The 22700-nt window shown below is 37.4% G+C and overlaps 1 protein-coding gene across 1 annotated transcript in view; it reads left to right on the forward strand.

Moving 5' to 3' along the window:
- Positions 1-22700, forward strand: part of syne1a (spectrin repeat containing, nuclear envelope 1a) — a 140154-nt gene that overhangs the window by 16443 nt on the left and 101011 nt on the right. Inside the window, 21 exon segments of the mRNA XM_044106937.1 lie at positions 4929-5024; positions 5641-5724; positions 8491-8511; positions 8771-8863; positions 10331-10509; positions 10616-10812; positions 11393-11505; positions 12402-12440; positions 13478-13585; positions 13928-14065; positions 14975-15139; positions 15338-15450; positions 15614-15782; positions 15945-16041; positions 18207-18412; positions 18803-18967; positions 19930-20082; positions 20269-20412; positions 20593-20763; positions 21985-22143; positions 22483-22647. Coding sequence (XP_043962872.1) covers positions 4929-5024; positions 5641-5724; positions 8491-8511; positions 8771-8863; positions 10331-10509; positions 10616-10812; positions 11393-11505; positions 12402-12440; positions 13478-13585; positions 13928-14065; positions 14975-15139; positions 15338-15450; positions 15614-15782; positions 15945-16041; positions 18207-18412; positions 18803-18967; positions 19930-20082; positions 20269-20412; positions 20593-20763; positions 21985-22143; positions 22483-22647 — 2775 coding nt within the window.

Genomic DNA, 22700 nt, shown 5'->3' on the forward strand with positions numbered 1-22700 from the left:
TCATCACATTCCTTCAGTGAGTTTTTTATTATTCCTTCAGCCTCAAGTAGCTGATATCAAAGATATTTGGCTTAATTCTCCAAATGACATTACTGAGCAGTGCATTCATTGCTTTCCCTGCAAGCTGAAGTCGGTAATTTATATTGTACTATCTCAAATAAGTGTAATTTAGATAGCTTAGGATAAGAGGCTTTAGTTAAAGCTTATTTTTTGAATGAGATGATGTCCACATGTCTGTAATTATTGTGTCATGCTGCATTGTACTCTTTGGTTCCACTCATTACTGCTTTAAATACCATATCTGTGCTGGCTGGACAAGGCAAATATGGCACAGGGCAACACAATTAACTGTTATATCAATCAGTGATGCTCCTTTCAAGGTTTTCTATTTGATTACGAAAGCTGTGGAAAGTCCAAACTGGTGGAGATGGAGCAGAAAATTCATATGAAAGGATGGGGATAAACCTTTCTGTTGTATGAAATATTAAGCAAAGAGCATGCCAGGAAAATATTCAAAGCTCCCTACACACCAAAACTGCCTAAAATTAAACGTGTCTTTTTCACTGTAAGAAATTGAAGAAAATCCAACCTGTAGTTTGAATACATTTGTTCAGCACATTTGGAGGTATTCCTAACAATTCCAATGACGTAAATGAAGATTGCTTTAAATGCATACTTTTCTTTTTTGGGGTTGATAAAAATGTAAAGGCATTTTTGATTAATAATCTGTGACTTTCTGTTTCTCTTCACCTTAATTTAAAATTGGAAAAACAAAGCAGCACAATATTAAATTAAGGCAGATTTGGGCAGAGTAAACCAACTTACTTAACTACTGTGCTGAAACTTTGTGCTTTGGTAAGAAAAAACTAGGGCAGCTTGATTGCTTAACCTCTTACACCCTAAGCGAGCCGAGGTCACATGGCAGCTGGACCCACCGGTGGGTCCGTCGGGTTCTAGAGGTTAAAAACAATAAATCATAATTATTTTTGGTAAATTTTAAAATACCCATTTATTTGAAATAATTATTCCTTGAGTTTGGAAAAATAATGCGTTTATTGACTTGATGAGTAGTGAATTGCCTGGAAACAAAGATGAACATTTCCTTTTGTCAGTCTGGGAAACTAACTGATAATACAATTTAATAACAACAGAAAACTACACAACCAAATACATAGAAAAAATAAATGAATAGTTGTCACAATTAATAATAAATAAGAACAAATAGGTTATAAATAAATAAATAAGTTGCTTCAAACAAATGCTAATTTTATTTCACACATTTTCATCAAGGGTGACAATAAATGTAGAGGATGCTGCATATATTGAGTATTGTCACCATCCTTTACATTAAGTTTGGTTTCTTCCTAATTTAATAATTTTATTAATTTAGTATTTATTGGCCATGAAATATTTAGACTGAAGGGTTCTCCACCAGTGTTAAGTAAAGAGCTTGAATGAAAATGTAAACATTTACTTTTGTCTCCATGAAGAGTGAGATTATTAGTCCCACATCTGCTTGAACAAACATGTAGATCCAAAAGCTTTGCTTGCTATAAAGGCTGAGACTCAGGGAAATAAGCTAGTTTGGCTCCATCCCAAGAAACCAAGGAATAATCAGGTGATAAGATATATTAGAAAAGTTCTTTATTTTTGAAATTTTTATGCCAACCTAGCAAATTTAATATTGGCATTTTTTGCTTAACTTTACATAAGAAATCAATTATTTCTTAAAATATATTTCTTAAAAACTAAAAAAGCAGAATAAAGAGAATTTGTCTCCAATGATCAAATTCAGTTCAAAGGCAAGAGCATATTTCATCTCAATAGATTGTCTCTCTCTTGTTGCTCAAATTACATACTCGCAATCACTGTCGTTGCCCATCGAGAACCTGCTCACCTGATGCCTGATGTTGCCATAGTGACACTGATTGGCCTAAATTTGTCTCCAAAAATCTCTTTGTATTTAGCTTTATCTTAATCAGGAGACAAAACGTTGCTTAGTTTACGTCTGGTTAAAAGGATAAAATGTGCATTATTCCAACACTGAAGAATGTACGGATTCTAAGATATAAAAGGGCGTTATACTGTGTAAAGGGGACAATAAAGGTCAAGGCTTGAGTTGAGTGAACACAGCTCCACAGTCACAGGAATGATAGCAGGAATGAGAAGGACAGAAGTTGGTGTAGCGTGTATCTGTGAGGAATGATCCTCCTCCTGGCTATGCAGATGATTAGGCTACTCCAGTTATCTCAGATCTTTATTTCAGTGCCTAAAGGTGCGTGATTAATTGTTAGGTGAGTTGAGACTTATCATCAGGGCTTCCTTTCACTAACACTCCCCTCCCCCTTACTTTTCCACTCCACAGGTATAACAAAAGAAGTCCTATAAGCTTTAAAAACTCTCTCTGCTAGAGGAGACGTATTGGAGCTAGTAATTTATACAGAAGATTAATGGGTATCATTACTTTAAGCAGTTCACCAGATTAACTTGGTGAAGATATACATTGTAAGAGAGCAGCAGGGTCTGTGTTTCTGCAGGTTGTGTGTTTAGATATAGGCTGTTGTCATGTAGGCCACACAGCAGGACAAGTTTTTAATTTTCAAGTTGCACTCATTGCAACTCTACAGAGGAGTGACAACTATGAAGGGCAGTGATAGGGGGTCAGTGAGCGAACCCCACGTTTCCATTTGACAAATCCTTTCTGAGAGGGTTAAAGCTTAATTATAGAGTGGCCAGTGTGAACCGCAGAGGTTTCATCGTCGCTGAGGCATTTTCCAGGAAAACGGCTTTAGAGCCATAATCAGTGGACCAAGTGTTTTTAGAGATTACAGCAGCAGTAAGTGAAGCTCCCCGAGGGTGTTTGCTTCCTTTCTCCCCCTGCCCACTCACTTTTTGTTATTATTTTTTTTCTTTAGATTCCCCCAACAAGCCACACAGTTGCATTCAAGTTTAAAAAAAAAAATTATTTCAATTTTCAACCTGCCATCTCTGCTTAAAGCCTCTTCATCTCTTATTGTTAGTGTTACAGTCTGTAGAATAAAACCACATTAACTGATCAAGACTGTAATTAATCTCTTGCATGCCACAAGAATACTTTTTGACACTGGCAGGCTTTAGTTTGAGATGATGTTCAATTGTTGGGAGCCATGCTGAATGTTTCAAGAGGTGCGCAGTGCAGTGCACACCCTCTGCAAGAGCAACTTGTGTTTTACAGTTACTTGTACTTGTGTTCAAACATTAGCATAACTATTGAAGTTTCTCTAGATTTTCATGACAGACATCCAGAGACATTAAATTTAACACACTGCCATTCAGCGTGAAACCCTTCAGTCCTCTTTGTTTCCACTCCTCCCTTTGTCTTTCACGCTGTCGATCTTTTTGAATCTGCTGTGTCGAGTGTACCCAGGGAATAACACAAGAGCACACACACATCTTGAAACTCTTCTGTTCTCAATCAATTATGACCCAGACACTCACATGTAATTAGCTCATTAAGTTCTTGATTTATTTTTTTTTAGTGTGTGTTGCAGCGCAGACGAAATTAATATTACTTTCTTATTTTGTAATTGGTCTGAAATTTTCCTCATTAGCTTTGGGACTGTAATGAACAAATAGGTGAATTTAACTCCAATTAGCTTTTGGTGCAATTTATCGCTTTGAGTTGGTCCTTTTATAAGCGCCTTTCCTGTCATGTTATGATATGGGAGGGAAACCCTGTCTGAGTATTCTCATCTCCAAAGCCTTGAATCGACATTAGAAGAGGAATTAGTGAGAAGAGCTTCCATATTTCTAATTAATTTTTGAAAGACGTTGGGTTAGTGTCTCCCCCCTCTCTCTTTTAGGATCCGTCTCGTTGCTAGTCTAAATCCCTCTCACACATTTACGATGTTTTGGTTTGTATTAATTTGTCTCATGCTCACACGGTCCACATGCAACACTCTTTCACACTACTTCAGCCTTCACTCTCTTTGCAGTTAATCTCCCTGTGAATGGTTCACTCATCTGAATGCTTTTCTCCCCCCTTTAAACCTCTGAGCCCCCCAGCATGTGACTGTGCTTTAAGAGAAATCCTTGATGTGGCGCTGGCGAGGAACAGAGATATGTGGATTTCCCCGAGTCTGAAAGTCAGTGTCAGGTCAGGGAGGAAGTCAGTGGGAAGGAGATAGTTTGAAATCATCAGCATATTTTAGGATTTGGAGGAACCCCATTTAAAGTCTACTTAAGGGGTGAATCCAGCTGTCAGTAAAAGCGCTGGAACTGCCAAACTCCAACTAGACTCTGAGTACCTTTTCTGTGAGGATTTTCTTTATCCATGTTGCACAAGTTTAAATTAATGTCTACCAGTGTAATATATGTATTGCATTGTGGTTTATGTTGAGGGCTGTGCTGCTGAAAGTGGGATAGCGTGCAAAGTAAACCACTTCTTCAATCATCGTTTGCTGGACATTGCAAGAGCTATTACTGTACATCTGAAATGATCAGCCTTTGCATTCCTACACGGAATTTAAACTTTAGTGTTTGTTTTTTATTAGCAATGTTTCTTCTGTATAGTGACATACAGTATGTCACTGTACACTCTAATTTAGTAAAGTTGTGCAAATAATGCCCTCATTTTTGAAGAATGCCCTATTTCTTCAAAAATGAGGGCAGTATTTGCACATAGAATTTTATTTGTTCTATGATTAAATAAAAATATCTTACAATAAAATATGCTAGAGCTATCGATGCAAAGTGGGTAAATACATATTTTTCAGATTTGTTTTAATGCAAAGGACATTTTTAAAACCACGTGTCTCTTCTTTTCCACCTTAAAGCTATGTACTACTACATAAAATTCCAATGGCATAGGTCAAAGCTTGTCCTAGAAACATGAATAACATTTAAGGCCTTAAGAATTTGTTTAAACATTTTATTTGTTCTCTGCATAGCATGTCCCTCCTCTTGAGGTGAAAGACCTGTTTGATGACATCAAGGATGGTGTGATGCTGCTGGCTCTCCTGGAAATCCTCTCTGGACAAAAACTGGTGAGCTTCTCATCATGCATGTGACTTGGCGGCAGACTTCAAACAACTTATATCCTCTGAACTCGCCGGATTACAACTTTCTACATGGGCACGTGTTGAGTTGCCTTACCTCGCTGCAAAATCTGGTCTGATGACCGAGTAATAGGGTAATTTTCAATTCTTTGTTTAAACTGCCTGTATAACTAATAAGGAGAATGTGAAACGAGCCCCGACTACACGGAAAGGCTTATTGATTTGCTTGTATTAGGATGTTTGAATAGTGTAGGAAAGCCGAGATTAACAAAGACAGATCAGAGTTCACACACAACACACAAAGACATCTTGAGGGTTTTACTTGGCCGCTATTGCCTAAGGTCTAATCGTGTACGTCCTATTGATCTGTGCGTTTATAGTCAAACACAGCTCTGACTGGTGCCTGTGTCTTTCTCACATTATTTCAGCGTCTATATTCCTGAGAAAATGATTCCTGCTTTTATTTTTAGTCTTTTACTTGTAGATTTGTTTCTTTTTTTCACTCATATTCTGCATAAAATTTCACTGCTGCATTCACGTCACACATTTCTCCCCTGTCTCTCTTTGTTTTGTGCATGTCCATTGTTCCCTCTCTTCCTTCCAGCCATGTGAGCAGGGCAAGAAGCTAAAGAGAATCCACTGGGTCGCCAACATTGGTACAGCTCTCAAGTTCCTTGAGGGCAGAAAAGTAAGAGTTCAAGGTCTCCTTTGAATGTGTTTTCCTTTTTTCACTTGAATTTTTTTTGCGCAGCTGCAGCCTCATGGGTATAAATATTGAATCATGACCTTCACTGACCTGATTCCTCCTCCTTCCACACCTTTCTGTCTTCTCTGCTTCTCGCATACTTCATTTAATCCACAAACATCTCATTATTTTTTGTTGTATGTCTGCAAAGATTGGGTTGAATAGCTTTTCTGCATGTTGCATTAAATCACTCTTTGAATTTGTTTGACTGGCTGCATTTAAGCAACAGAAAAGTCATTTAAAATCTAATTATTGGACTAATTCTGGTTCCTAACTGATCCTCCCTTGCTTATTGGTTCCTAACATTGATTGTGCTTCATTTTATTCATTTTGGAGCAGTCTTTGTTCCATTTCCACGATCCATTGGAAAAATAGTCCACTTTTACCCCATTCATCTTTAGATTTACTTTGCCATTTTATAAGTACCCATCAATTGTTAATTACAGTATGTCTTGTTAAAACCAAAAAGTTAAATGTATTTTAATAAGATTTGAAATGATAGACCAATACAAAATTACCATAAGTGAAAGACGACAAATCAGAATGATCTCTATTTGTTAAGTTTATGCACAAAAACAAGGAAAGTTTTCCCTGAAATATACATACACAGTGTTTTAACAAAAGAGGAAGACAAGGTTGAATTAGTGCCAATATGCATGATATTGATCTGGGCACTCTGAGTACTAAGTGGTTATCAAAAAGACAGCCTGGGGAAAAACTGCCTCTGTGGCAGCTAATTTTTGGAAATATCACTCTGCAGCACCGACCTGCAATTAGAAATCTAATCAGTTTGTGTTCAGGATGTGTGTGGTTTGCAGAGCTTTCTTGACTTTAGACCTTTCCAAGTCCTGGATGGAGGAAAGGTCAGCCCTGATGATCCTCTCTGCAGTCCTAATTGTTCAGTGCACTTTGAACCTGTTGAATTATTTGAAAAGTTTTTATCAGCTTTGCCATTTATCATTCTTTTTTGCAATAAGGCTCCAGCTCAGTCAGAGTAAACGCAGAGTTTCTGTGAACATTAATTTTTAAATCTAGTCACAGATTCTCAATTGGATTTATATGTGGACTTTGATTATGTGGACTTTGACTGGACAATTCTAACACCAGCATAGAAATATGATCCTAACTATTCTGATGTCACTTTGGCTTTATATTTAAAGTGTTTTACAGCCTCAGCAGGTTTTCTTCCTGAAATGCTTTCTGTTTAGATTCACTCATCTCCCAACTGGGAAATGTAGGCCAATCCCTGCTGAGGACAAGCATCCTCATACCATGATGCTCTCATGGTATGAGAGCAATAGCTATATAAAGATTGTAGCACTTGTAAATGGCTTACTTTCAAACCTCGATTAACTGATTAGCAGGACATCAGAGTAAAAGTACAGAATATAAGCAAATGCAATATTTTGGGGGGTTTAGTCACAACTATGCTCTACTTTAATGCTGTTCTATCACATAATGTAAAATAAATAAGTGTGCTCTAAACTGTTGTGCATACACTTATCTAATTTCATCTCCTGCCCCTTCGTTAGATTCAGAGATTCTTGTCAAAGCTTTACGTGGCTCATCCTTGGATATGCATAAATAAAGCCACGAGTATGAGATGATGTCTGCAGGGACATTGATTTGTCTTTGACTGCGTCAGGGTTAAAACTGTAAATCCTTTGGCACTAATCTGCTGTCTGGAGATGAGACATCAGGGAATTATGCATATATGTCTAGGGATGTGTTTGCAGATGTTTAACATGCCATAATTTGACTTTTTTTTACTTGTGGAATGTTATCCAATAAATTTTCAAAATTAACATCACCTAGTTCTCCAACTTGAAATGATTTCCATCATAGTTTCTCAGAGGTCAAGGTGAAGAATCCAGATAATTTTGTTTTGTCATTCTCTGGATGACAAAACTATTGCAAATATTTAGAGGTCACCTTTTCAGAACTGCGATGTCCTGTTTTATTTAAAATGTAAAAATAAATTAGCTACCAAAACTGAAAGTCCAAAATCATTCCAATAGTAGAGCTGTTATTTTGTCAATGTAAGTATTTTTATTAAAATCATATTTACATTTTTTTTTAAATATATTGTTTTCTTTGAGATGTGTCCCTGTATTTTTGAGTATAGTAAACCAACAATTCTATTTTTCTATTTACTGTTTCCTCTGCTCACTGCTGGTTTGATTTATCGGGACGACCTGCTGTGTTTTCTAATATAAAATCACGTATTGCATATTTTCCTTATCAGCGACCATCCTGCATTTTTCCACACTTCTCTCGCCTGCTCCCAATCTCCTCTTTCATGCTTGTTCACAAATACTGAGTGGCTGCTATTGCCACATGATGACCTGTTGTGCTGCAGCATCTCAGTGATCTGACCCTCAGTTTGATAATATAGAATATTTCATCATATCACAAGATACAGCCCTCGCCTTCCGCCCCATCCTCCTCCTTTTCTCTACCCCTCTCTGCCTTTTCTTTTCGTTCGTCTCTGCTGGATGTAATCCTTGTTGCCTGTGTAGTGGAGATACATCTCGACTCAATGCCAACCACTCGTGTTATCTCGCTGTGTGAAGTGTCGGCCTTCACACAGTCAATGAGCTGTTTGCTTTCAATCAAATGTACCTAGAGTGACTTCAGGTACTCTCCGTCTCCCTCCTCCACCTTCATAACTCCTACACTCATTTGTCTTTTTTTCTTATCTGCCCCAAGTCTGCCTACAGAGGATCTCCGGTCAGTATTCACACCGTTTCTGGATTGCACTTGCCTGGACACAGAATAGACTCAAATTTATCTGTCTCCAGCAGAACTGAGATTACATATCCCCTGTATTGTTCGTTTTGTAAAAACATGTGCAGCATGGCTCTGATTTACTAGATTAGATGAAAATTGTGTTTCCCTCTATAAGAACAAGGATTAAGTTGCTGTTTGAAGTTGTGTAGCTCTGAAATAAAATATGAGCTGATTGTTGCATTTTTTCTTTTGGTAACAGATCAGGTTAGTAAACATAAACTCCACCGACATTGTGGATGGACGGCCATCGATTGTACTGGGGTTGGTGTGGACGATCATCCTGTATTTCCAGGTAATCTCATTATTTCCACAACTGGATCAAATAATCTCTGGAAGTTATTAAAATGAATGATCATGAATGCAATAAATTAAATTGTATTTAAAATTTTGATAAATGCAACATTCAAAGCTTTAAAGAAAGCTTTGTTTTGTAATCGCACAGCTGATTCTATGCAGATGATGGAGTATTTTTTAGCAAAACAAATGTCTAGAAAGCCGCAGAAAAACACATCTGTGTCTACAGATTGTTTAAAATCGGCAAATATCAATCTGTCATGGGATCCACAGTAAACAAAAAATTCAATCTATCAGCTATTTCTGTCACATTCAGCAACAGTAACATCAAGAAACATGAGAGTAACAGGAATTGACTGTGTAATATAAAGAATCCGTGCAAAGTAAATCTTTCAGTATGTCACAAAATGCATAAAACAATTTACAAACACTTGGTGAGGATTATCTTTGCATAGCAATAAATCTTGAACAACCGATGAGCAAACCTGGACTTTATGCTGAGGTTTGATGTCCTGCTGTGCACTTATTCATCTTTTCCTTGTCCCATGGTTAGAATAAAAATTAGCCAAACTGGTTGAACAGACTTTTCTTGTCATGCACAATTTTAACAGTTAGTTAAAAAAATCAGAATATTTTTGAGATTTACTTCAAATGGATAAATAATGAAAACAGGATTTTTTTGTCAGTTATTACATTGTGGCATGCTGAATATCACCTTCTATGCTAAATTCTCACTGATAGCAGCCCTTTGTTATATGAATAGGCTCTTTTTTTGAACAATGTTTCTTTTGAATATGGATATGGTTTCTGTGTGCAAGCTCAACTCTGAGGAAAACACAATTCTCTAGAGCATTTACTAGTTTTTACACTCTACTGCTGTTGAATGTCTCATTGATGGTTTTTCAGGCATAATCGTGTTAGAAGACATTTATTTGCTCACTTTTATCATCATAGCTATGAGTATAATTCAGTTACCAACTTGAAGGGAAATGTTGTTCACAACAATCTTATCAGAATATATTCATGTACTGATGTAAAGGTGTGTTTTCACAAATTTAGATCAACACATATTTTGGTCCAAGGTGCTAAATCCAAACTCTTTTGGATTGCCTGAAAAAATATTTGATAAATTTAACATTACAGTAACTTTTCCTGGAATTATTTATTCAGTTTATTTAACAAATATTAGAAACCACTGATGTATGAAGGAATTATTAGTGCTATGTTGTATTTTTTAATTAAAACACCACCAGTTTATTCTTCATTTTTTCAAAATGTTCAATTCAGTTACCAGAAGTAATCAAAAACAATAATGAGAGTCAAACATTTCTATTGAAAACCATATTGTATAGATCATTTTCATATCCACAGAAGTTTTGTATAAACAAAATCCATTCTTTATGCCAGAAAACGTACCACAGAATACCTTAATAACCTGAAATGTGTTGTTTTTCTCTCCCTACAGATTGAAGAGCTAACCAGCAGCCTACCAGAGCTCCAAGCCTTTTCCAGCAGTAACTCCTCCCTGGATAGCTCCACCAGCAGCACCGACACCACCAGCCCGCCTGTCAAACGGAGACCTCTGGCTCTGCAAGGGGGAGCCAGAAAGGCTTTACTCAGATGGGTTCAGCAGACAGCTACCAAGTACAAAGCCTTATTTATCACATAAATAAAATAAATAAATGCTTCATAAACAAAAAAAAGTGCTCTATATGGTCCGTTTGACCTCACAGATTTGTGCTGTTTGCAGATGTCTAGGGCTTGATGTGAAGGACTTTGGGTCCAGCTGGCGCACCGGTTTAGCCTTCTTTGCTGTTATCAATGCCCTCCGGCCTAATCTGGTGGACATGGAGCGGGTATGGAGAAGGCCCAATCGGGAAAATTTACAGGAAGCGTTCTTATTGGCTGAGACTGAGTTAGGCATCCCACAGCTTCTTGATCCAGAGGGTAAATAACATTTTTTTGTAGAATTTCTAAGATTGTTTGCATGCAAGTTGTATTGAAGCTGAACTGCGCATCTGTTTGCATTTAAAATACCTCAATCGAGATGACATTTATGGCTGTTTACTTCAGCGTCTCTTTTGTGCATTGTGTTGGTTTATCATAAATGGAAAGCAGCATAGTCTTATTACATTCATAGTGAAATAAGTAACATCTGATGTGATATAGGTTCACAAAACTGAAGTAAGGCAATGCATACAATACCACATCAGATGTGCAACTCGGTGTCATTGCCAAACACCATCTGTGCCCCTTCACGCCTGCACCACAGAATGATCTTTGACAAATTGAGCCTGACACCACTATAATTAAGGTCCATTAGGGCGTGAGATTCGGCATGGCAGAGTTTCCATACCGAGGTTAGATGCTAATCTGAAATGCCAAGGATTGTTTTCAAACAATATGACATTTGTCCATCTGAGACAGACCTATTCTCGGTTATGGCGATTACTATTTCTTTTTCTAACTGTTGAAACACTTACAAGTCAATGTGACTTTTCATTACATTCATTGGTTTCTCTATCAGACGTGGATGTAGACAAGCCAGATGAAAAATCTGTCATGACGTACGTCGCCCAGTTCTTGAAGCATCATCCTGACAGAAAGCAGAGCAACTTGGAAGGAAAGACTGAAGAAGCGGTAACATCTTTTCATCTTTTCTAGATATTTCTAACATTTGTCTTATTGTGTATTATCAGCTTTTCCTTGAATAAGTCTCTATAAGTACATCTAACTTCAGGCAGATGTATCAAATGGATTACAGTATCATTACAGGATATTTTCTTTAATATTTGTTTAATTCTACACTTTTTTAAAAGACAACAAACTTATACAGTGCACACTGACTATAGTGCCTTGTAAAAGTCTTTGAACATTTTTACATTTTGTCATATTCCAACCACCAACACAAAATATTACATAATTATAAGGAAAGTGAAAATAGACATTCACAATAAAAATCTGAAAAATGTTGCCTGTGCTTGTATTCAGCCCCCTTTACTCTGATGCCCCTAAATATAATCCAGTAGAGGCCTTCAGAAATCACCTAGTTTAAAATAACCTCACTTGTGAGTAATTATGTTAATGCAGCTGTTCTTTGATGGCCTCAGATGTATATTAGATGTAAAAAGTATTAAGCAAACAATATCATGAAGTCTAAGGAGCACAGCAAAGAATGAGACTTAGATTATAAAACAATATCCAAAGTGTTTTAACATCTCACAGAGCTGCGTTCATACTATACAACCAAAACAATGTGTGGTATAGCAGAAATACAAGCTGACCAAGGAGAGCAAAACAAAAACATTAATACACTCTGGGCTGTAAATGCAGCGATAAATATGTCACAGTTATGCGGGTCTATATAAAATCCTCAAAATAGATTCAAGTTTGTGGTTGCAATGTGACAAAATTGTGAGAAAAACAGTTACAGGGGTATTAATACTTTTGCAAGGCATTGTATATAATGTTTGACTGGTTTTTGTCTTCCTCTGTGGTGTCTGCTTTCCCGTCACGTTGCTCGCCTCTACCTACAGGATGATCTTGCTCCTCGGGACATAGAGGAAATGTTTGAGGTACGTTTATATGTCATGACTTTAACGTCTCATTTTCCCCAGATTAATGCAAATAGAATGGATACTTTCACTTTTACTTCACACGCAGTGTTTGCCTTAGGTTTATTTTCCCTGCTCTTGAATTAATCATCCATAGTATTACTCTAAACTGTACACGAAAGTTAGATTAAACATCATTTTCTTCATGTCAAAACAGATCCTGTTTGCTAATGTCGGCTCACCTGACTTGACATTTCCGCCCCAGGGTGTCTATTCTAATAAGATGTGATATTGCCATTTATGCACGCTGCCAGGTCGCGCTGTGACTGCTGGTCCCATTAGCATGACAATGAAAGCCTCTGGCGTCGGCTCTTTGCGTTGATGCAGGCTTTTTTATGGAAAGCTGGTGAATAGAAGAGGTTGATTTTAACGTGAAAAGTATCTTGAGTTGCTTGCTTTTTCTGTCACTTTGAATTTTGTCTTTGAATACTCATAAGGGTTTTGTTTACTTTGGTTGTTAAAGGTCCTTGCTTTCATGGTTACAATATATTTATCCAGTAGACTCTAAAAGCAACAGATGTCTCCTTATATGAAAGACTGAAGATTCTTAAAAAATGTAAGACAGGAAAAGCTTTATGACTTGAGGTGTTTCATGAAATAAAGTTTGGGTAAATCTGAAGAGATTGGCGACTGAACTACTTTGAATAATCTATAACAAAAGCTTTTAGGCACTGCATTATTATCGTTGTAGTTTCCTTAAATCCAATCAAACGGTAGGGGGGAGTTTAGACAAAGTGTCCTGCTTAAGCTGAGTGTTTTTGGCAGCTGTGAGCTTTTGATTTTTCCCAACAGGAGACGAGATTAGGAGGAGAACACATTTTAACGGTTCATTGTCTGCCTCTTCACCTATTTCTTTTCTTCATTTTCCCTTTTTTTTTCAAACTCCATCTTCTTTATCCCCTTTCCTCCTCCTTATCTGCTTCCACACTTCCTCCTCCTTGTCCATCTTTCTTCACCCGTCTTTCACCCCTCTTGCATTCCCCATCCCGGCCTTCCAGAGAGAACACCGAAAGAGCCAGAGGGAACTCAAAATGTGGCTCGACCAGCTGGAGAAAGAGGTGGTACACGCACAGGAGACCCCGGGCAGTCTTGCTCAACAGTACCAGGTTAGTGTGGGTGTGTGTGTAGAGTTTAACATAGGGACACTCTGCACAGACGGTCCTATTAACAGCTTAATCTGAGGCACTCAAGCATCAGCCGTCATATTTTCTGTCTGGCTTATTCCTCCAAGCCTCAGGATATGTCCCGTATACCACAGCATGTGGGATATCCTCATTTTCTTTTCACTGGTTTCAGAATGTGAAGGCAGTAAGTCTCATATTAGGAAAAAGCAGATGAGAAGCCTGTGGGAAGAGGGTGTAACCTGTCGAAGATCTGTTAGTCTGTCTGTGTGGTTCGACACCTAGGGCAAAAACATCCAAATTAGTTTATTTATATATTTATTTTAGCTGTTCAAAAGCCTTCAAGTCCAGCTGGAGATGAAGCGGAAGCAGGTGGAGGGCGCTTTGCAGTCCACGCAGAGAGACGGGATGCTGACTGTGGATCAGGCTCTGGTCAAACAGGCCTGGGAAAGAGTCTCCAACAGGGTGAGAGAAACTGTCTTCTTCCATAAAGAACCAGATTCAGTCAGTGTTATGTTGGTGGCTGCAAAAGTGTTAAACCCAAAAGCTGTGATAGCTTCTCTTTAAGATTACAAGGAGATTAGAAACACTGAGAGAACATGTGTTTCCAAATGTTTCCAAAATCATGGAAGTCACATGCTATTGTGCCTTTCATGTTTTGACATTAAGGCTACAAATCATCAGTGTATTTGTGTTTTAACTCAAAGTGGCATATAGAGGTTAAACGGAAGGAAAACAATAGCTGCCTCATCATTTTTTTAACTAGTAATCTGAAAAGTATGGCATAAATTTTCTATTTGTCATGATGTGAGGAATGTATTTAGACTTAATTGTGATCTAAATGTTGTAAAATACACGGCAGTTCTGAAAAAGCCTGATAGGAACTACAGAAGATGTGAGATGTGCTGTCAATCAAATAAAAACAGGTAAAAAATTTACTGTGTAGATGTATAAAGCTTGTAAAGTCACTTCCTCAAAAGATAAAATGGTTTTTCAATGTTTTGTCTGAGGGGGACCGAATATAAAAGCATGCCACACATTTCGGAATATTACGTTGTAAAATAATACCTCAATCTCTGTTTCCCTTTCCTTACATTTCTCCAGTTATACATCACTGGTGTTGGTTTGAAATTTGTTGTTATAATGTGTCAAAATGAAGAAAAGCTTGTACTGCCTATTTATAATGATTTACTAGCATTGGCACTGAAAAACATTTCAGCAACCATCATTATAACCTTCCATTTCACCTTGTTTTTGCTCATTTACACTAAAGCACTTAAATCTGATTTAAATTTTAAACTTTCTCAAAACCAATGCATACATCTATTTTTTTTTTTTTTTGGTTTAATACACTAATTGCTTTTTGTAAATCAGCTCTTGGATTGGCACCTTCGCCTGGACCGATCCCTGCCAGCTCCTCTGGGAACCGTAGGGGAATGGCTACACGAGGCTGAAGGAGCCCTGCGACAAGAGATTACTGTCCAACAGGCTCATGATAACACAGCTAATACTGTACACAGAGCTCTGGAGCAGCACAAGGTTAGTTTTCAGCAATGTACAGAAGGAGGAAGGCAATATGTTGCCAGAAAAAGGCAGTTAATGAAAAAAAAAAAAGCTGGAAGAAGACCTAACGCTTGGCAAAATTACTTAAACATTTTTAGAATATTCCTAAAATTTTGGTCTGGAAATGTATTACTTTGCTTGTCTTTTTGTTTTTCTGCATTGGGCATTTTACAGGACGTGTTGAGGAGCTTGGAGAGTCACCAGCAGATTTTTCAGCGAATCCATAAAGACAGAAGTGTTGACGGTGTTCCTGTTCCACAGGATCAGCTCCAAGACATGGCTGAGCGGTGAGTCTGAAAAATAAGGCAGAGTAGTAATGTTTGTTGGCAGAAATACCTAAATCACTAAACTGGCATGCTTGCACAATCTGGTTTACAGGACACCAGCCAAATATGAGTAAAAAGCTGCCCATCTGATGTCTTTATGTATAAACCTTCTCTTCCTGCATAGGATGAACTTTGTTTCTACATCCTCTAGCCTCCATCTGGCCAGAATGGAGTTTCTTGAGAACAAACACCACATGCAGGCCTTCCTCACACTGGCTGAATCCAGGCTGAAATCCTGGATCATTAAATATGGCCACCAGGAATCTGTGGAACTGATGCTCAGCAACTATATTGTGAGAATTTTGTTATTGGGATTGTAGCTTTCTAAATATCTTTATTTATCTTGTAATGTCTAAAAGCAAAATTCTTGGTTTGTTTTTAAATTTTAATTTGTAAATCCTACATATTGTTGACATATGTGGTCATAATTATCAATGTTCATCTCTTTTCATTAGTCATTCGTGGAGAAGCAGCATTTCTTTGAAAATTATGAGGCATTGTTCCAGTCCCTAAAACAATCTGCAGAGACCTACGTCAGTATGGACAGCTCAGGTGAGAAGTTATGATATTTAAGCTACTAAGTTACCTGGAGTAAAATTAGTAGATGTTTACTACACTGAATAGTTGAATAGTTGAATAGTTGAATAGTTGTAGAACATCTAGCTGCACTGACACTTTCTGTGTACTTGAGTTGAACATTTCCCCAAAAGCATCAGATGTTTACCAGCAACATACATGACTGTATATTCAGCCTACATGTAAACTCTAATATTAAGACCCACATCTGAAAAATAACTAATATACAAACTAAAAATGATGGTACCCAAAATGGCTCCACGTGGAATACCTGAGCCAATTAAAATAACAATACAGTATGTTGTTCACACCGTTTAAAACATGATTCAAACTATTATAATGACATCTTAGATGGATTATTGTGAGAGTTTTGAGTTTACTCTTTTGGGTCTGAAATTAAACCTTTAATTTTTCCTTTATTAAGCAATTGTCTATTTTTAAATGTGTTATTTTAGCAATTTTTCTGCTGTGTGCCAACACATTTGCTCTAGGAGCCTTTCTATGCGTCACTGATTTATGTCAGACTGGCTCCTTTGAATGTTATCAAGTATAGAACTGAAAATGAGTGGAAAACCAGACAAAGTCTAAATCACTCTTCCAAAAGGACATTAAAAACCATCAAAAAGTCTTGATGAAGAACCCCTTAATGAAGACACAATGGCTGAAGCAAAATATGAAGAGAAATTAAGAATAACCTTAACGTTAGCAAATAGATGTTAATGTTAAGCAGTTTCTATATAAGTTAAATTGCGGATCCATGCTGAAAACTGTTTAAATAATCCAGGACTGAAATAAAACCGCCACAGTAACTCATAAGAAGCATGACTCACAGCAGTGTAACACAATCACTGTTTATTTCTCTGATGGATAAAATGTTTAATATCATCAAGCCAGTTGCATTTTCTCATTTGGTTAGGTGTTTCCTAAAATGATTACATGCCCCCACATTCATTCAGTTTGACATCAGATTAAAACAAATGCACGTTATATCTCAACTTTATCTTCCCTCTTCAGCAGCCCAGTAACCAATGAGGTGTTTTTGTTCAGCAGCTCATCGAAGCAAGCACTGACTGATTTTACAATTAGCTGGAAGAGGAGAGTCTGCAGGCTACAACTAAATGAGGTTCCTTCGTTCCCAGCTCTCAGTGGGGAATACGACCCCATTTGCCTGTTTAAGGGGCTGCTCCACTTCTGTGGGTCTCTGGGCACAGACCGTGCGAGCTAGTTTGTTGGTTTCATTAGGTTTTTTGGGGCTGTTATGCTTTAGGGTATGCAGAGAGGAGAAGTGAGCTGTGTCGAGAAATCAGGACATCTGACGTTTGATTGGTCGGCCGGGTGGATGAAATACACCTGGTGTTGGTGGAGTCAGTGGTCTTGGAGTGAAGAAAATACTGAAGAGCAAGGTGCTGATGATGATGTTATTCTGACTTGTAATGAACATCCATTTAAAACTGGTTTTGTTATTTACTTACTTCATTGACTAAAGTCTGCTGCTGCTGTGCTGAAGAGAGCGAACCAAAGCAATGCAGCACACAAGCAATACGTTTCCCTATAGTGAGATTTTTTGGGTCAGAGATTCGTCTGCAGAGGCATGCGGCTTCATCAATCTAAATGTGAACCTCATCTGGTGTTTCAGTGAAGTTGTACCATCTGCCATAAAACTGGGCTTTGTAAAGGGGCTTCAGAGACCGCTACAACTTACTGTAAATGTAACACAAGTTAATAATAGCAAAAGACAGATTTAGCCTGTAGATCTTACAGTAGACTTAAATGGAAATAAAAGGTTTTCATTTTAACCAAAGCAAAAGTCCAAATAAAGTTGCACAGTATTTTAATTTTAATTTTCTTAATATTAGGCCTTAGAATGCAAAAGAAATTAACGTTGGGTTGTAAGTGATCTGTATTTAAATTTAATTCCTACATTCTTATAGTTGAAACAGCCCTGTTTTAAAGGAAGTAATTTTCTACAATTTATGTAGGTCTTTGAATTAAATCATAATTGTACTGATTAGGTCTTAAAATGTCATAAATGTAAGTCACAGAAAAAGCAGGAACCCTGTGTGAAAGACCATCACATTCTAGCTACCCTTGGAAGTTTATTAAATTACAATTCTGCTATTGACATTTCTTTTGGCTTCCAGTGGATGAAGGTGAAATGGGAGTTCGCAGATTTATGCGGGAAGTGGCGACTCAGTGGAGGAGCCTGTCTATGGAAGTGCGCAGTGTGAGGAGCATGCTGGAGGAGGTCCTGTCCAACTGGGAGAGGTACGGCTCCACTGTTGCCTCCCTGCAGGCCTGGCTGGAGGACGCAGAAGAAGCCCTGAACCAGCCAGAGAAGGTCAAACTGGTAGGTCTTTTTTTTCTTGTATATGTGTGATAAGGTAAAGGGTGGCAATCAAATATACATCAGCTCAGTCATTGTCTTTAAAGTGGAATCCCATTAGAAGTTTCCTCTCGAGTATCATACAATCGCTTTGACTTGCAACAAGCCATGGAGGATGGCTCTGTTGTCACATTACCATAGCAACCACAGATTCACATCCTCACCAAGGATTAGACAGCTAATTACCCCAGTTTTATTGTCCCTCCTTTGTTTCCTTACTTGAATCCCTGTCTTTGTTTCTTTTTTATTAGCTCTCTCCAATTCATTCACTGACACTTATTCTTTGTTTTTCTGAAGTTCCTTTGTGCCTGCATGTCTTTTTTCATCTCTCTAATGTGTCTGTCTTTCCTCCAGGAGTTTTTTAGGAATCTCAGCCACTGGATGGATCAGCACGCAGCCATGAACGACGCCGGGAATTTTCTCATTGAAACATGTGATGAGACCGTGTCGCTTGACCTCAAGCAGCAGCTGCTTCTGCTAAACGGACGATGGAGAGAACTCTTCCTCAAAGTCAAACAAGTAACCAGGAAAACAATAAACTTTAAACTTTATTTGTGTCAGTTGTGTTCTGACCGCATAAGAAAGACCTAAACATTTTTTTTACAAACAATAATTGAAAATTTGTTAAAGATTTTTCTACTCTGGCAAATCTTTAATAAATCGAATATGAACATGCAATCCTTAATATTTGGATTATTGTCTCTTACTCAGTCACTGAGAAACCACATGCTTTTTACAGCCACCAACAAGTTCCTGGGATATTTTTGGCTGAACATCTGACAACTTCTCTTGGCAGACTTAGTTGAGTTCATTCAAATTAATTGGTTTCCTGTCACGCACTCTGCTTTTCAGCATTGTCAACACATTTAAGATTGACTTCATGTTTTCTGAAATACCATTAAAGGAGTTAGAAAAACATAATATCCATTCTAAAGCTTGATTTGATTTGTGTTGGGGTTTATATTTCTGCCAAAAGAAGCAAACGACACCAGACCAACTATCAAACATGGCAGGGACATCATTATACTGCGAGACTTTTTCACTGCCTGCGCCTGGCATAGCACAAAGTTATGAGCTGACAAAGAAAGGATCTTCAGTTTATCAAATTCACATGTCAGAATGGCCAAAGTGTGACACATCTTTTTAAATTCAATTGAAAAATTTTACATTAGATGATGAGAATTACTAAGGCCTTGCATTTACTGTTATGGAAGTGAAACATGAAATCTCCTGTCAGTTTCATCCTTAAATCCAACAACCGCCATTTTGCTGATGGGAGGTTTTGCGATCCATTCCTTGCTGTTTTTAAAATTTAGATACAAAAATGTATCTTCTTCAGCCCGTATGTATAATTTTGATTCTGTGTAGAGAGAATATCTATTAGGAATTCAAGCTTGTGCACCCAAATTCCTGTTTTTGATTGAAATTTGGGAGTGCTACCTTTCCAAATAAAGGATATTTTCTTTCTTTCTTTGCTTCAGTATGCTCATTCAGATGAGTTGGAAAAGTGGAGAAAAGACCACCTAAAGGCTGTGTGGACCCTAAAAGAGCTGCTGGAAGAAGCAGAGGCCAAGCTGAATGCTCCTGTTCAGGTGTCCTTCCTCGGAGTCAAAGCCTTCCTGCAGGATGTAGAGGTTGGTTTATAAAATCTTCTACCTTACATAAAGGCCATAAAGGCACAAGTGCAGCCCAGTATTTGCATGCGTTCTGTAAAACATTTAAATGTGGATGACATTGATGCTCCAGCTGTGCATTCATGCTGGACATAAGCTCATTTATTGTGAGTAAGAGTGAATTGACCCTTTACATGCTCATCTCAGAGCACCAAGCAAAAGGTCGTTTCCATGGAGACCCAATACAAGTTGGCTGCCCGCAGTGCTCAGCTCCTCACCAAGGATGCAACACAGGATGAAGCTGCCAGGGTCATGGCAACCATGGCAAAGGCTAAAACTCAGCTGAACAAGGTGTGACTTGTGAACGCCAACACATGAGTTCCATTTAGATTTTTTCTTTACTACCTTTATATATATATATATATATATATATATATATATATATATATATATATATATATATATATATATATATATATATATATATATATATATATATATATATATATATATTGTATTTTTTGTGTTTAGGTGAGAGAGCGGTGCCCCTCCCTGGTGAGAGAATGTCACGTCCTGCTGCCACTGCTGGAGGAAATGGAGAAACACATCAGCAGTTTCTACCAGGCCCTGGAACGGGCAAGTCGGATCACTGCTGGTGTGAGAGACTCGGAGGTACCTGGCCAACAGAAACACAAGTTACAGGCAAGACAATCTGGTCACAAGACTTCACATGATAAAGTTATGTCTTACATGGATACATTAGGGTTGCTACAGGAAAAAATGTAATTCACAAAATTTATTTGAGACTACATGGCCTGAATCAATCAAAGTCTTAAGAGCTGGGAAAAGAAAGCCGATAACACTTTATTTGACGGGTTGTGAATAAGACTGTCATGACACTGTCATAAACATGACATAACACCTGTCATGAACATGAGTAAGTAATACTTTCTATGGAAGTGTGCAGAAGCAAAACAATTTGAAATATATAGGGAAACCAGTTAGCCAAAATGAAAGCAACAATAAGTTGAAGAAAAATGTTTTATTATGGGAGTTGGATGCTTAAGTCAAAGTTAAAAATTTCAACACAAAATCATACATAATTGGTTTTAATATCTGAAATAGAATATTTTATTTTCACTTTTAAAAGGTTTTTTTTTTTTTTTTGCATCACTTAATTTAGCTGGTTTTGTACTTTAAGTTAAAATTTACCCCGAGATGTATCCCTGCTCTAGGCATCTGTTTTTTATTCTCATCCAGTATTTTTGTTATTGTGTTGTTTTTCACATTTTCATAAACTAAAATTTATATTACTTTGTTGCAGTAATTTCCATAACTTTAGATTTTTGTGTCTTGTATTGATTTGTTGAGATGTAGAGAGTAAGAGTAACTTGGTAGCACTGCAGTTGAGCAGCATTTTTTTCCTAATGAGAGTCTTGGGAGCTTCTGCTCTGCATCCTTAAGATGATACCTTGGTGCAACACGGCAGAGGTAAATTAATGGGTTTGCTCTCATCAAATTCTGCAGATGCCTGGTAATTGAATCTAGTTTGTTGGAGCAGGAAACCATTTAAACCATGTAGTGTAGCGGGTCCTGAGGAGCAGGGTTAGAGAAAAACATTTAAAAGTGAGTTGGCTGCAGGTTGTCTCTTCTACCCCTCTACACACAAGTCAGCAAAAATTATACCTTACTACAAAATAACTACCAAGACAATGATGGTTTAGAGAAAAATATGCTTCCCAATCACATTTTTCCATACTGCTAATTTTTTACAGAATCCATGTTTTATTTCAACTTGGCTCTTTTCAATAAATGCAGATAAAATGTTATTTGTAAAGTTATTACAGCATAAATAAAAAAAATAAAAATAAAAATATCGTTTTTCCACCATTGATGTAAACTTTGTTATCCCGATTGCCTCAGGATTTGCTGAACCAGCAGCAAAGCTGTAAGCGATGTCTTTCTGTGATTGAGAGAAATCACCAGACGCTGGAGAAATCGCTTGGCAACAGTAAGGTGCTCCGAAACTTCGACATGTCCTCACTGCAAAAGAGAGTTTCCGAAATTCAAGGATCATCACAGGTCAGTCCTAACCTTACTGTATCTGTTAAGAGAATGCCTCACATTCAGTAGACGTATTGCATTGTAAATAATATATATATATATATATATATATATATATATATATATATATATATATATATATATATATATATATATATATATATATATATATATATATATATATATATATATATATATATAAAAATTTAAATAAACATCAAAACAACCACCAAGAGTATCTGTAGTTTGGATTTCCATCACATCTCTCATTATTTATTAGCTTTTTATAAATCAAACAAAGTAATTACCTCATTTTACCACTGGGACCCATTAAGATCACCGTTAACATCTTCTCAGGCTTTGCTTAAGGAGGTCGGGGAATGGAGGAGGCGGGAAGAGGCCAATAACTGCCTGAGGAGGAGGTTTGAGGAATCACGGCATGAGCTGGAAAGAGTGCTGAAGAAAGCTCAGAGCTGCTTGAAGGAGACTGGAGACGCAGAGGAATTACTGAGGAAACACACCGTAAGAACAAATCGGCACCTCCAGCTATAAATAACACTAGTTAGGCATAAAGC

The sequence above is a fragment of the Gambusia affinis genome, linkage group LG22 (genome assembly GCF_019740435.1).
Source record: "Gambusia affinis linkage group LG22, SWU_Gaff_1.0, whole genome shotgun sequence".
Classification (NCBI taxonomy): Eukaryota; Metazoa; Chordata; class Actinopteri; order Cyprinodontiformes; family Poeciliidae; genus Gambusia; species Gambusia affinis.